General features: G+C 42.3%; 1 protein-coding gene and 1 long non-coding RNA gene across 5 annotated transcripts in view; both read right to left on the minus strand.

Annotated features, from left to right (window-relative positions):
* LOC146425541 (uncharacterized) overlaps positions 1-14,601 on the minus strand; it is a 384,874-nt gene that overhangs the window by 164,623 nt on the left and 205,650 nt on the right. The gene's annotated exons all lie outside the window — the stretch shown is intronic.
* Positions 1-14,601, minus strand: part of LOC146425545 (ubiquitin-associated protein 1-like) — a 97,354-nt gene that overhangs the window by 43,814 nt on the left and 38,939 nt on the right. For all 4 annotated transcript variants that reach the window (XM_085041628.1, XM_085041626.1, XM_085041625.1 and 1 more), the window contains exons 2-3: positions 13,916-13,956; positions 3,005-3,129 (exon numbers count right to left, since the gene is read on the minus strand). In XM_085041628.1, the coding sequence (XP_084897754.1) occupies positions 3,005-3,129; positions 13,916-13,949 (159 nt within the window). In that variant the 5' untranslated portion in view covers positions 13,950-13,956. The remainder of the gene's footprint in view (positions 1-3,004; positions 3,130-13,915; positions 13,957-14,601) is intronic.

The raw sequence follows: 14,601 nt of genomic DNA on the forward strand, positions 1-14,601 counted from the left end.
GGTTGAAATATGTGTATTAGGACAATCAGGTAATCATTTAATGTTAAAAATGAAAAAGCCATGATGTAGGGTAATTGAGATAGTCAGCTCTCCAGTGGATGAGTTGCAGAGCAGAAAAAACAAATTTAAAACAAAAAGAAAAAAGGGAAGTAAAAAAGCAGAACCATCTGTCACAACTGAAATCAAAATAATCATCAGTTTGGACTGACCAAGGCAAATCATGGATCCAAATAAGAAAACACAGATCAATTAGAGTTCTTGTAGCATAAGCTGCATTTGGAGATTAGATTTTCAACATTTACACTAAAGCAATTGATTTTATGCTACTATGAGTTTATGGTAAGAGGGACCTGCTCCTCAAAGACCTGGAAGCTGAAAGGAATAAGGGAGTGTCTTTACAAACAAATGACTGGTAAAGATAAGACCTGAGTCTGCTGGTAAGATAACATTGATACTGAGAGATAGAAGAAACAATGGGTAGGATTTCCATAGGAATTTCCCGATGAGAAAGGAGTGGTCAAATAGATAACCCAAAATCTATTTACACTTCAACCATCCTTATTTCTTTGAGCTTTTGCCCCTTCCACCAGCACTTGGCGCCTGTCCAGGGCTGAAGGCTGATAACAGTTCTGGCTTTGTGGATTCCCTTAATCTTATCAAGATAAAAGGGGGCAAAAGATTCCTTTTGAAGCCAAACACAAGAAATCGCTGAATAATATTAATGACTTATGAGAAATAATTTGTATAACCACTCCTATCCTGGGGAATGTGATGAATATTCATGAATTTTACCTATAACACTGTGTCTTTGGAGGTACCGGTGTGTGTGTTCGGAGGAGAGAGTTCCCCCACACCTGGTGCACCGAATAAAGCAAATACCCACTTCTCTGACTTGGTCTTTGAAGTGTCTCTGGGCTCGATTGGGGTGAATCACCTAATTTGACTTACCCAAGACTGTGTTAATGAACTACAAGAACAGAGACACAAGAAGAAGAAGAAAAGGGGAATGTGTATTGGGGTTGTCTGTATTGGGGGGGAGGGATGTATATTAGGCGTTCCGGGAAATCTGTACCCCTCAAGTACCTCAGCCAATAGGGAAAGAGAGAGGGGAACTGCAGCCGGGAATTAGGATAAAAGAGGCTGTGTCCTCTATCAATTTGAGACACCCCATGGGAAATGCCCATGACCTCTCCCTTTATTCATGAATAAAGCTACAGGACTCCTCTGTCTCCTTTTTAGACATAAACCTCTGGCATTTGTGGATTAATTTTCCTGACAAAGCCATCTGAGTACCATGCTGTAACCTATTTACCCTACAGCTGGAAAAGAATTCCCACTCAGAACTGCACAGAAAACAAGAACTGAAAATTTATTTCTTCATCCCACTATTGTGAAAACACATAAAATATGGTTGCATAAACACTTGCCCTCAAACAAGGTTGTGCAAGTATAGCATAGCATGGGTGTATCAGTTCTTAGCATTTACCTCTTAAAAATGCTACTCAAATTCAGTCAGGGTAACATTTACACCTATAACCACCTGTTAGGGGTTAGGCTTTTTGTTTTTTCTTTTCTTTCTCTCAGGGAATTGTCTTCCCATTTGTTGCCCCAGAGATGATGTATTGACGGTACTTAAGAGACAAAAGACCTAGCTGGAATTCCATTGAATTCGTCCTGGGGGAGAAGGGAGGAAGGGGTGCAGTTGCTGCAGTCTCTTAGCTGGGGAGTGAGCTCTCTGGCTCGGGGGTTTCACTTGGGAAGTGCAGAGATACCGTGAGAAGTCAAGAGGCTAACTTAAACTTGGCTGGGGGTCAGGGGCTGGGCTCAGCCCCTGCTCTCTCGGCTATTGGAGGGGATAGTGGCCGCGTGTGGTGGGGGGAAGGGGGAGCCTCTCTTTCCCTAGACGGGGCTGTGTCGTGGTTTGCTGCCGGGGTCTGTTTTATTTTTTTTGCTGTTTCTACTGGCTGCTGACATCAACTGCTGCCCGATCAGACCTGCCTGCCCCCTGCTGTTTTTCTGCCACTGCTCCGGGTTTTTTGCTACACTTTAGCTTGACCCCCTCTCCCCCCCTCCGGGTCTGCCCGGCTCCCGCTGTTCCTGCTGCCATGTCGGGGTTGTTGCTACTCTTTGATTCACCACTCCCAGGTCTGCTTGCTTCTGCTGTTCCAGCCTGCCACTCCAAGGTTACTGATACAGTCCAGCTCGCCACCCGGAGTGGTACTAAGACTGGCTGCTTCCCGTGAGTTTTGCAAGGGGAGCCATCTCCCCTCTACCCCCTCACCCGAGCCGCCATTGCCACATGGAGAGGCTGCTGAGCTCGCGCCACACCGCCCCCTGCAGCCGCGGGGGAATCATCGTACCTGCCCGGGCTTACCGGGGGCCCGCTAGCACCCTCTGTCAGCTACAAGGCAGTCACTGCAGCTGTCACCTCACCGGGGCCCGCCAGCGCCCCTGCCGGTTGTGGTCGTAACTACACCAAAGAGGAAATTGCTTGACAGGTGAGAGAAGGCAGTTATTTACTTTCTGTTTTGTTTGTTATTGCTGTTGTTGTTTGTTTGTCTTGTTATATATATTCTAGTAAAGAACTGTTATTCCTTTTCCCCTATCTTTGCCTGAAAGCACTGTAATTTCAAAGTTATAATAATTTGGAAGAAAGGGAGTCATATTTTCCATTCCAGGAAGGTTCCCACCTTCCTTGGCAAACACCTGTCTTTTAAACCAGGACACCACAACAAAAACGCTGTACTTTTTTGAATTAGGTATGCTAAAATAAACGTTGTTAGGCTTTTTAAAAAGTAGAGGCTTTTTGCACAGCCTATCATATTTTTATCTTTCTATACATTCTAACAGACCTTCTGCAACTACTGCCTGGCATATGAAATGACACTACAGGACCGTCAAGACTAACATTTGAACACGTGCAAACTGTGACTACTTGCAGTTTACAGCACCACATGTTGGGGGCCAGGGGGAAGAGAGCAGAAAGGCAAAACACATCACTTACCTTGGCTTCTCTGACAAGCTGAGAAGAATCAGGCAGGCTGAAACCAATGGGTAATCCAACCTTTGCTGGAATTTTGAATTTGTCTCCTATCTTAAATGGGACATCATCGAGATAACTGAAAGGACCTAAGATCAAAAGTAGAAATTGTATAAAAAAACTGTATGCAAAACCAAGTTTAATACATTCAATTAATACTTACAATTCTGTATTTGGGAGCTATTTATCTCTGATGCCCAAACTATACCAGGTGACTGAATACAAAGGAAGTTGCTTGATCAGAAACACATTACATCTGTTTGGATTTCAATGCCTCCATTTTGGTTTTTTGGTGTTTTGTTTTGTTTGCTTGTTTTTAATGTTTTAGCTCATAACTACTAAAAAAAACCCAAATACACAATACAACAATCCAACAACTGAATAGATTTTGAAGTCAATATACCCAATATTTTAGCTTCCCTTGTGACAAGACTATCCCTATACAACTGGAAGTTGAAGCTCTCTCCTGAACACTGTATTCTGTCTCTAAAAAGATCCATCTTTTTATCATATTCAAAACAGGCTTTAAAATAACTCAGCTTTAGAGCAGCTAAGCTTAAGTAAAATCCAAGTTTTGGCATACAAGTGGGAAGTCACATTTGTACAGAAGTGGTCACAAGGGCAAAGTGGCCTAAAGTCTAGACACTCCACTTGAACCAAAACAGTGAAATAGCTCAAGACTATTTAGCATAGCAATTCTGATTTTTGAAACAAGGCAATATAACTTAGCTGTCTGATTTGTGATCATTCCAATGAGAAGCCTCAGACTTATCTCATGGTTCTCCATCCATTCTTTATATCTGTCACTCATGTGGTATTTAAAAAATATTTTAGGATTAAACTCTTTCTTCAGGCATCCTGCAAACTCACACAGCAGAATTACTTAGAGCTCAACCACCTCCAAGCAGCCAGACTATAGGTTTGCTTTCCTTGAGCTGCCCTGAAGAAATATTAGAAAATGCACAATATAAATTGCACTCAGTCTCTTGGATCTCTGGTCTAAGCTTTTGGAATTACAAGCAAGGTTTCCAGCTGCATATAACAATCTGAAGCATTCCTCTAGCACACATTTGTAACTTTGCTTTGAGTGATGCAGATCCAAAGAGACATGAGTGGCATCACTAAGATGGAGTTCAATGACTAACCTATTGTTCAGTGAGCTGAGACTTGCCATTTTTATCTGACTGTAGCAAGGCATCTCATTCTCCACAAGAGCTTATCTATCTATTGTTTGTTAACCAGTCAGATAACTCAAACATGACAAGCTCTCTTGTAGTGAGTTATTTTGGCGCCGTGGGGTTAACACTGGTCTGGCATCTCCCAACTGCTGATAAGCATCTTACTTTTGAAGTGAGATTTGACAAGATAACCTGAATTTCTGACTGACAGGCTCTTGCTTTACAACTATAAAAGCCACACCAAACTTCAACAAAGCAGAAATCCTCTATACATTTTCCTGGAAATGCGTGGAGTTTCTCCCATGAGTGGGGACACCTATTTCATGGTTACTTTCCAGGGGGTTAAGTGATGGAATCTATGTACATTATTGTCATTTCAGTGGTAAGTTATGTTCGACTCCTAATCAATACTATTTCTTTTGCTAGCTTTAATATAGGTACCTTGATATAGTGCACTGTTTTATGTTATACTATAATCTATTAGTAGTTCTTTTAGTTTTATACTGTGTAGTAAGTAATTCTGATTAATATATTTCATCAGTTGTCTTTTGTCTGTTCACTTAAAAAATAATTCATTTTTATATAAATATATCTGATTTGCCATCATTAGAACTTGCAGGACAAAGTTGCATAACATAAACTGTTGATAGTCTGAGGCTAAGATAAGATCCAGCCGTGCTCAGGCTCCTCTCTCTGAGGAGTTTAGAAAGCAAGGGGGTCTTCTTGGCACCTCGTGACTCAGTGGCAGGACTTCTTTAATAAACTTTGTCTGCCTGTTTTCTTCCCCTCACAAGGAAGTTGTAGACTGCAATGAGGTCTCCCCTCAGTCTCCTCCAGGCTGAACAGACCAAGCAACCTCAGCTGCTCCTCATACGGCTTCCCCTCAAGGCCCTTCACCATCTTCACAGCCCTCCTTTGGATGCTCTCTGTAGCAGGACTTCCCCTCTGCCACAGAAGAGCTTATTTGTTCTGCCTATCAGCTGGTGCATTGTCGCTGTTGAGCAGCTAGCAGAGTAAGGAAGTCAGTTCTCAGTGGCAAGAAGGAAAAGGCCTTTATTGTTTTGATTTCATCATATATATAGAGTTTTCAAAAGTCACCCAGATTGGTCAGTCAAAAACCTCCCCCTAGGCCTGATTGGCCAGGTCTGCACCATCCAAGTCTTGGGACACTGTTTTTAATAACATCCAAACCTTATCTTTATTTATAAAACACAAAAGGATTTCTCATGGGAAAGACCTGTGCTAGCCACAGCGCATAACTCAGGGCATTTTCCCCCTTTACATGAATTGGTGAGATAACCCAGGCCAGACATCTGTCCGGTAGTGAGTTATCTCTAGCACCAGGGAGGTGAGATCCCCAGCTGACAATAAACATCTCGCCTCGAGAGCAAGATGTAGGAAGAGAAGCTGCTGGAATTTCTGACTGGCAGACACTTCACTTTACAAACTATAAAAGCTACACAAAACTTTCACGAAGGCAGAAGTCTTCTGCACACCAACATGTAGGGCTGCTCCCCGAAGTTTGGATGCAAACTATGTGGTTACTTTTCTGGAAATTGAGTGAAAGGACTCTATGTGTACTCCATCATCAATTCGGTGGTAAGTTACATTGACTCCTAATCTATACTATTTCTTTGCTAGCTGTAATATAGGTACCTTATCATGCACTGTATTTTTATCTACTAGTAGTTCTTTGTTTTATCCTGTGTAGCAAGTAAGTCTATTAATCTTGTGTCTATTCAATAAATAATTCATTTCATAATAGCCCTAATTGGCCATTCTTAAGAACTTGTGAATGAGATCAATTTGGGGTGCAGGCCTCCTTAGAGCCACTTCCAGAAATCTGAGCCTAAGGTGATGCTTGATGGTTTTTTGTCCTTTCTCTTTATACTCTTTTTATACCCTTTTATATACTTTTTACCCTTTCCCATTCCTGTACCTTTCACTCCCTGTATCTTAGCCCACATGTTTATAACCCTTGTACTCTAGCCTAGTTCAGAATTCTTTGGGGAAGACAAAACATCCCCACAATCTCAAGAACATGAGGCACCAACCTTGAACAGAGCCTCATCTCTGGAACATGTTTTTGTAAACTAAGTTGTAGCCTTTTTTGGGGGGAGGTAATTAGAATAAGGGGACAATTACTTCATTTGTTAGGTTTCTTATTGGGAAATTTTAGATAGATATGCTAATTGGTGAGGTCCATAAAATTGTATACGCATTATACCTGGGGCCCTTTTTTCGTCGTGGTACCACCTTTGACGATGGTGCACCTGGGATCATATTAAACCAAGGTAATATCTTTCTCCCTATACTGTGGTGTCTGCGTCTCATTTTTACCAGCATTTTAGGCATCAAAGGCAGGAATCGTCTAAAAGCTCTTGTCTCCATTCGTAACACTCTCTAATTGTTTATCTTTCTTATATTGCGGAGACCAAAACTGCTCACAATATTCAAGGTGAGACTGCACCAGTGCAGAGCAGAGCAGGACAGTCCCCTCCCTTGACTGGCTGGTGATGCTTTGCCTGATGCCCCCCAGGACACAGATGGTCCTCCTGGCTGCCAGGGCACTGCTGACTCATATTCAACTTTCCGTCGACCAGGATCCCCAGGTCCTGTCGTTATGTGCTATCATCACTTAAACTCTCATACTATGCACCAGTGGCTGGTCCCAGAGTTCTGATGGACAAAAGTGGTATTTCTTCCAGCTTTGAAACCATCAGGCCAAATAACCTACATCCTATCTGCACCATCAGGATGAAAAAGTGTTCCAGGGAGAATATAATAGTATTTTCACTGATCCTTACTGAGAAGCACATATTCAAGCATTGCACTGCACAGCATCCAGATGGCACCTCACTGGCCACCAACATCATTATTTGCAACACGGCATCCAAATTGTATTTAAACTGGCAATTTGAGAACCTGGATATGCCAAAGCATTTGCTTATGTAGAAATAGCAACTGTGACAGCCTTTGCACTGAGAGTGATAAATCATAGCCAGGTCAGAGACCACCAGATCTCTCAACTGCTCAGAGTCTGGTGCGACTGCTGCTACTATGCCCTGCTTAGTCCCGCTGGCACAAGTCATGCTCTAAGCAGGATGATTCAAGTGAAGCAGGATTACCTCTATGCACCAATCTCACAGCCTAAATTACTCAAGTGTTGCATATACTCATCTTATTAGACCTATCTACACACTAAGTAGGGTTGTTCAGAACAACACCATCCCTTGTAAGACACCTCCCCTTGTACAGACTTCTTGTTAGTCTGAAATAAATACTAGCCACAGAGAATACAAACACATTGCAGTATTTACATAGCAACACTGTTTTAGTACAGGAAAAAAGCAAACAACAAAACCCACTTAGTTTCTTCCCGGTATGTTTGTTTGGTTTTTTTTAATAATGACCACTGATATAACTTCATCATGAATACAACTTTGCTACAAAACCCACAAGCATACATTAAGAAATGCACCAAGTGTTTTAGGACATTTGAAAACTAAAAGTCCTTCTAAAGCAAAACATTGATGGACTGTGATAAATACATATTATAATATTGGCTTTTCGCAAATATTAAAATGGATGCTATGTATATAATTTTAATTCTTACTAAAGCAGCCTTGTTATAAAGATATATTTGTGTAATAATAACTAATGCCCTTATTTATGTTACTAAATAAACTTATAACATAGTGGTGAAATAGCTGATATGGTTATTTTAGAATACTTGTGGTTAACTTACAATAACTGAACTGCCTGCTTGGTTGGATAATATCCAAAGAACGGTGCGATGAAGACCCCTGCCACTGACATTTCAACTATCAGCAACTGTCATCTGCAAAGACCACGGAACAGGGCTCAAACTGGAGGTGATAATGACTGACCAAGACCACAGCCAAGAGGATGGAACATGCTCTAAAAAGGCGGATCAGAGGAGGGGCCATGCTAAACAGTTCCTGGAACATGCAAACTAGTTTGGGGGAAAGTTTGAATATGTATAATTGCTTATGAATATGTATTAGGCTGATGTAATAGGAAAGGTATATAGAGTGTCTCCATCAATGACAGGCGTGCTGCTGGCTAAGTACCAAGAACTCAGCACTGTTACTTTTTGCTTTATTGTCTTTGTCCCCTATTGTCCTTTACTAAATTTTAAATTCTAACAGAAGAGTTGCAAGGGTCGATCAAAGAATCGAGTTCTGTCTCAACATTTCTCATCAGAAACCACAGCTGTAGGACTTATGCAGAGAATGCTTTGCACCTGCCCAAAGCTGGTATGGAACGAGTGCTTTGCACCTGCCTAAGCTGGTACAGAACAAAGGCCTTGTGCCTGCCAAAGCTGGTATGTGATGAAGGCTTTACACCTGTTGCCCTGACACCCATTATCAGGAAAACCTTTGACGCAAAACGGGACTACCGACCCATAAACTCCCTGCTATTCCCTATTGTGAGAAAACCTGCCTCCAAAGCTGACCACGCCTCGGATGCTCCTTTCTTAGCATGTGTGGCCTGCCAAGTGGAGTTTGGCATATCTCCACAAGAATTAAGGGGGAGCAAAGGCGGGTTGCAAGGAGGGACCAGGTGTATAGACTAGCATAAAAGACAGCTCTGGAATGACTGAATTCTGAAGATCTTCCCCACTGCAAGATCATATTGATTGACACAGAGGCAGAGGAATGCCTTCTGGATGGGACCCCCAGAGACGCCGGACATCTGTGGACCAGTGGTGGTAGCTATAGACCCCTTCTCTTCCCTTTTCTCCCTATCTTTCCCCAATTCTCTCTCTTTGTATCGCAGGCTGCTTTACGGGCTAAATTAATAAAGTTCTTCTTTGGATTGAAATTTAACTCCCTTGACTTGTTGAATTATTTGTGCTCTATTTTCTTTTTGCACTTCGAGATCATAGCTGGTACGAACCATCACGCATCCATTTATAAGTGGACCGTGACAAGAGTGAATCTCGTTTTTCACATGGACATAGTATTCACTTTGTTTCAGCTCAATCAAAACAGTACTAGTCTAGTGAAGTGTATTGGGTTTGCATGGCCAAGCTTTGGTAGCTGGGGGGGCTACAGGGGTGGTTTCTGTGAGAAGATTCCAGAAGCTTCCTCCATGTCCAGCAGAGGCAATCCCTGGCAGCTCCAAAGACGGATGTGCCATTGATCAATGCTGGGCCAATTAGAAATGGTGGTAAGGCCTCTGTGATAACATATTTAAGAACAAAGAAAAAAAAGTGATTGTGCAGTTGTAATTGTGGCCAGAGAAGAGTGGGGTGAGAATATGTGAGAGGAACAACTACGCACATGCCAAGGTCAGTGGAAAACGAGGGGGAGGAGGTGCTCCAGGTGCCAGAGCTGAGATTCTTCTGCAGCCTGTGGTGAAGACCACAGTGAAGCAGGCTGTGCCCCTGCAGCCCATGGAGATGCGGAGATTCATGGGGATGCAGAGATCCACCTGCAGCCCGTGGAGGCGCCCCAGGCTGGAGCAAGGGGATACCTGAGAGGAGGCTGTGACCCTGTGGGAGGTCTGTGGAGCGAGAAGCCCACACTGGAAGAGCCTGTCCTTGAAGGACTGCACCCTGTGGAAGAGTGACCCATGTTGCAGCAGTTTAGGGAGGACTGTTGCCCGTGGTATGGACTCATATTGGAGAAGTTCATGGAAAACTGTCTCCTATGGGAGGGACCCCACAGTGGTGCAGGGAAACGACTCCTCTCCCTGAGCAGTGGGAGAAACCACAGGTGATAAATGGATCATAACCCCCATTCCCTGTCTCCTTGCATGGCTGGGGAGGAGGAAGGGGTGGGGGGAAGGTATTTTTAAGGGCTTATTTTACTTCTCATTATCCTGCTCTGATTTTGTTAGCAATAAATTCAATTAATATCTCTTATTTGAGTCTGTTTTGCCTGTGACAGTATTTGGGGAGTGATCTCTCCCAGTCTTTATCTCAACCCACAAACCCTTCATTACATTTTCTCTCCCCTGTGCAGCTGTGTAGGGGAGTGAGAGAGCAGCTCTGGTGGGTGCCTGGCATCTGGCCAGCAGCAATCATGAAGTTAAAATCTGTTCCAGAAAGCCAATAAACCTTTTATTTTTGTAAAAAGATGACCCTTCTGCTTGAACACACTGATGGGTAAAAGGGCAAATTGTTTTTAACGACAAATTCTAAAGCAATAAGCAAAACCTATGTATAGGAAGTATTATACAAGCCACTGTTGAATAGTCACATGATGTAACGGGGTGCAGGAGGGTGGCAGGAGCCGGCAGCCCCCCGAATCAAGGTCCCTGGGGTGCATATCTCCGTGGCAAGGCGTCCCCGGGGTCCGCTCAGCGTGGCGTGGGTCTCTGAGCCACAGAAATTCAGCAGGAAACAAAGTAAGACGAAGGAACGAACTGGACCCATCTCCGTTCTGCCAGGGAAGTTTATTTGGGGTAAGGGAAGAGGGTTGCAGGGAAAGGAGAGGGGGAGGAAAGCAAGGGATGGGAATAGGGCTAGCAGCTCGGAGATGAGACCCCGAACTGATGCAGACATTGGCTTATAAGGGAAAGGAAGGGGGCGGGACTGTCTCCCCTGGAGCCAGTCCCAGGAAGTCTGAAGGGGAGACTGGCAAGGGGTACACACCAATAAGTTTCAAATACAGCAGGATGCATATTTCAAAAACAGCCAATAGCATACAGAGCAGGGAAACAAAGGAGAGCCACATAGAGATCTGGAAATCACGTTGCTACAGTCACATGTTAAAGTGGAGCAATGAAAGGGGTTTTTTTAAATGTTATTTAATATGGCTGTTAGCCACTTCATCCTTCTAGCAGTTAAAACCATATGGAGGAAGTTCTGAGAATAGCCCTGGCAAAATTGCACCTGTCAGTCTCACTTCTGACACCATGTAACATATGATATTCCTGGCCAAAGGTTCTACTACAGGAGTAAGACTTCAGTATAATATGCTGGCCAACTCATAGAAGTGTCCTCCAGTTTGGTAGCTATGAGAGACTGGAGGAGATTGCTGGCTCGAAACATTTTGGGTGCATGTGTGTGAGAGAAGGGGCAGGTTCGTCCTTGCCTTTGATGAGGCGATGGACTGCCCCGTACACCTCATACCCCCCTGGGCCTGTATCCCAGTCCCACAGTGGCTGCAAATCACTGGCACACCAGAGGCAATGCTCCACACCCCATCCCTGGAGCCCCAGTCTAGTCCCAGCATGGCCAGATAACCAGAAGTCCCACATGGGGGAATGGCCCAGGAAAGCCAAAGGGTATTTAACCTGAGACACAAAGCAAACACATGTCTTGACCCTACCTCCTCTTGGAATTTCTATTTGCTGAACACCACTGGAACTAGGAGTGGTAGCTATGTGTGCTCTTTTTTATATCTTTTCTGTCTCTTTTTTTTCTTCTAATTCCCTCTTCTTGGAATTTTGAGTAACTTAAAATTGGATGGGCTTGGAGTTTGCTAAGTTCAATGGGCTAAGTTAATGCTTTATGTTGATTGAATACTGCTCTAAACCTTTTGCCAAGGTTCTCTGATTTTCTGAAGTTGCCAGTAAAGTTTTTATTCCTGTTTTGACCTGTTGAGAATATCTTTTTGGTATTTCTCCCATGCATGTAACTCAGAGTACATGAAAAAAACGTAAGCCCTTTAAAGTGTCTCATCAAGCGAGGATTTTGGGGTCTTACAGTAGCAAAATGGAAACATTTCAGATAAAACCATTTACTAGTTATAAATGGGGAACAGTTTAGAAACCAAGTGGAACTTAGTTTTTGTGGTCACAAAACACACGTAATTCTCAGAAACTGGAATTAAAAGCTTTCAAGTTATATAGTGACAGTGAGAATACAACAGCAATATTAACATATTTCACTTGATATAACACACTTTTTGTGCAATAGATGAGAGCTGTACTTCTAGATGGTACTAATTACTGGAACTTAAGCTTGAACTTCCAATTATTCAAATGACGAGAGCATTTGAAGTTACACACTTAGGCATAGTTATAGGTGTATGCTAAGAATACCCTCCAAAACAGGAAAAGTGTTCCTTCTTCTCCATCCATACCTTATGTTCCCATCTTCATCTGAACACAGTCCTGAGTAGGTGCTTTAGGTGGCTCTGCTTGAGCAGGGTTTTGGACATGACCATCTCCAGAGGTCCCTTCCAACCTCAACCATTCTGTGATTCAACAACAGTCCTCTAACCTCCAATAAGCAGCTCAATAATAAGTACAAGAGATACATCAGCTATATTGATTGATTTCATCAGCCTGCCAGAGACACTGAACTGATAAAAAATAGGTAGCTGTTGGACTAGATGCTTTAAAGCAAGGCAAAATTCACTTGGTCGAATTAATTCTTAACAACCCTTGAGAAAACTAAAAAAAATTGCCCTGCTAATTTCTTAAGACATAATAAGCCAAGGAAATTGCTCTACTACTCCTCAGAAACAATACCATGACAGTGTCACTGGTATCATTATGAACAGAAGGTACACAAAAGAGTAGACAAGTTAAGCAGCCAGCTCACAGCACCATTTATTTTAAATTTGTTATTTTGAAGCCAAGAGCATGTTCCTCCACACCATATTGTTTTGAGAAATACTAAAGACAGATTGAATTCTAGCTCTGAGCAGTGTCTTTGCTAGTCTGGTTTAGGAAGCAAAAGAGAGAAGTAAAAATAGACTCAAAAGACAAACAGTTCAGAATGTTCATAGATAGAAGACCACAACTGCTGAAAAGCTGGCAGATAGCCAATAAATAAATTCATTATCTTGCAGCAGAATCACTGGGCCACGAAGGAGACCATATAAAAATTAAGTTTTGATCGGCCATTTTTAATAATCCTTAACCATGTATTTAAGTGAGGCATTTCTTATTCTGTAGTTCAACTTTACACTTGTAAGACTGAATAAAAAGCTGAAAGAAAAATTAAATTCCCCAGGACCCTCTTATCAAAAAGATTATCCAGAAAGATCAAGGCTGAGTTTCTAAAAGCAGAAGTTTCTATAGCATGAAAAATTATGTTAGAAATTTCACATGAACCACCCAGTACTGCATTGAATGATTACTGATTTGAAGAAGATACATTACATACAACAAATTGAACTTTAATGTTTCACAGAAATATTAATCCTTTAGAGAGAAGCACATATACAGGCAAATAATTTTTATTATACCAATCATCAACATGACACTATGAATCTCAAATGTAGAAGATATTCTCTTCTTCACTTGCCTGCTGAACCAGATTAGTCCAATTTAGGAAAAAAATTCACTGCTAAGCAAAAAGCAAGCATAGTTCTATGATACATTAAAAGCTTCACTTTCAATCCAGCTGTTCATGTGACTTCCATAGAAAGGAGCTACAAATCTAGTGTCCACTTCAGCAAACATCAAATCAGTATCACAACTGCAGTTCAGCTTTGATTTTGAAGGGGGAAGTTGGGGGATGGGGAAGGTATTATTCTGGTGTGAACAAATAGGAAACAGTCACAGGCTGAATTTCAGTTTAACCAGAGAACAGGTACAGCATCAGCAAGCACCTATGCAAGAAGGAAGCCAAGGCACTTCATTTCTAACAAAAAACCTACTCAGAGGCTAAACAGATTAGTCTCTATGGACTGCCTAGGCTGGAACATGAGCCAGCAGCAATAGTAGGATTCATCCTATTGAAGAGACAGGGATACCAAATTTCACTTACCGTGAGACTCAGATCCCAACTTCTTAGAAGCCATTTAGAACCTGAAAAACATTTTAAAACAGCTTTAACAACTATGTACATGTAGTACAGCATAAGCCTATGCGGTTCTACACCATCTTATCTCTAGATTAAAGGACATGTTGCAGACACTTGCTGTTTATCCTGTTCCCAAGACAGATAAGAAAAATTTTTATAGCTCTGAGAATTGATTAAGCAGACAAATAACTTAGCCCAGGGTCTGACAATCTAACTGGCAAAATGAAGAAAGGACAAAGAGAGCCAAGAAGCAGCCAGGTTTGATCAGAAAGGCAGTTTTCCAGATCACAGTGCTCAGAGGCTGCTCTGTCCCAGCACCATAGAGCACATCCTTCCTCCCTTAGCATTAAGACTAGCCCTTCCTACTGGGAATACCACACATCCTCTTCAGTTTAATCCTCGCTGCTCTAAAAAGGGATACTATCATATTGGGTATGCAGTCAGTCAGCATGGCACTTGTCTAGACACACTGGGTAATGCACAATACAGGTATACAATAAATGGCACCATTAGGAAGATATTTTTGGATACACACAAGAAAACAATGCTAACAAGAGGCCTCATTCACTGCCCACAGAATTTTATTAACAACTTAAGATTTGGATGCAAATCCTACATGGCCAAGATGTTAAACACAGAAGCACCTAACC

Source organism: Lichenostomus cassidix, chromosome W (genome assembly GCF_008360975.1).
Source record: "Lichenostomus cassidix isolate B80296 chromosome W, HeHo_3.0, whole genome shotgun sequence".
NCBI lineage: Eukaryota > Metazoa > Chordata > Aves > Passeriformes > Meliphagidae > Lichenostomus > Lichenostomus cassidix.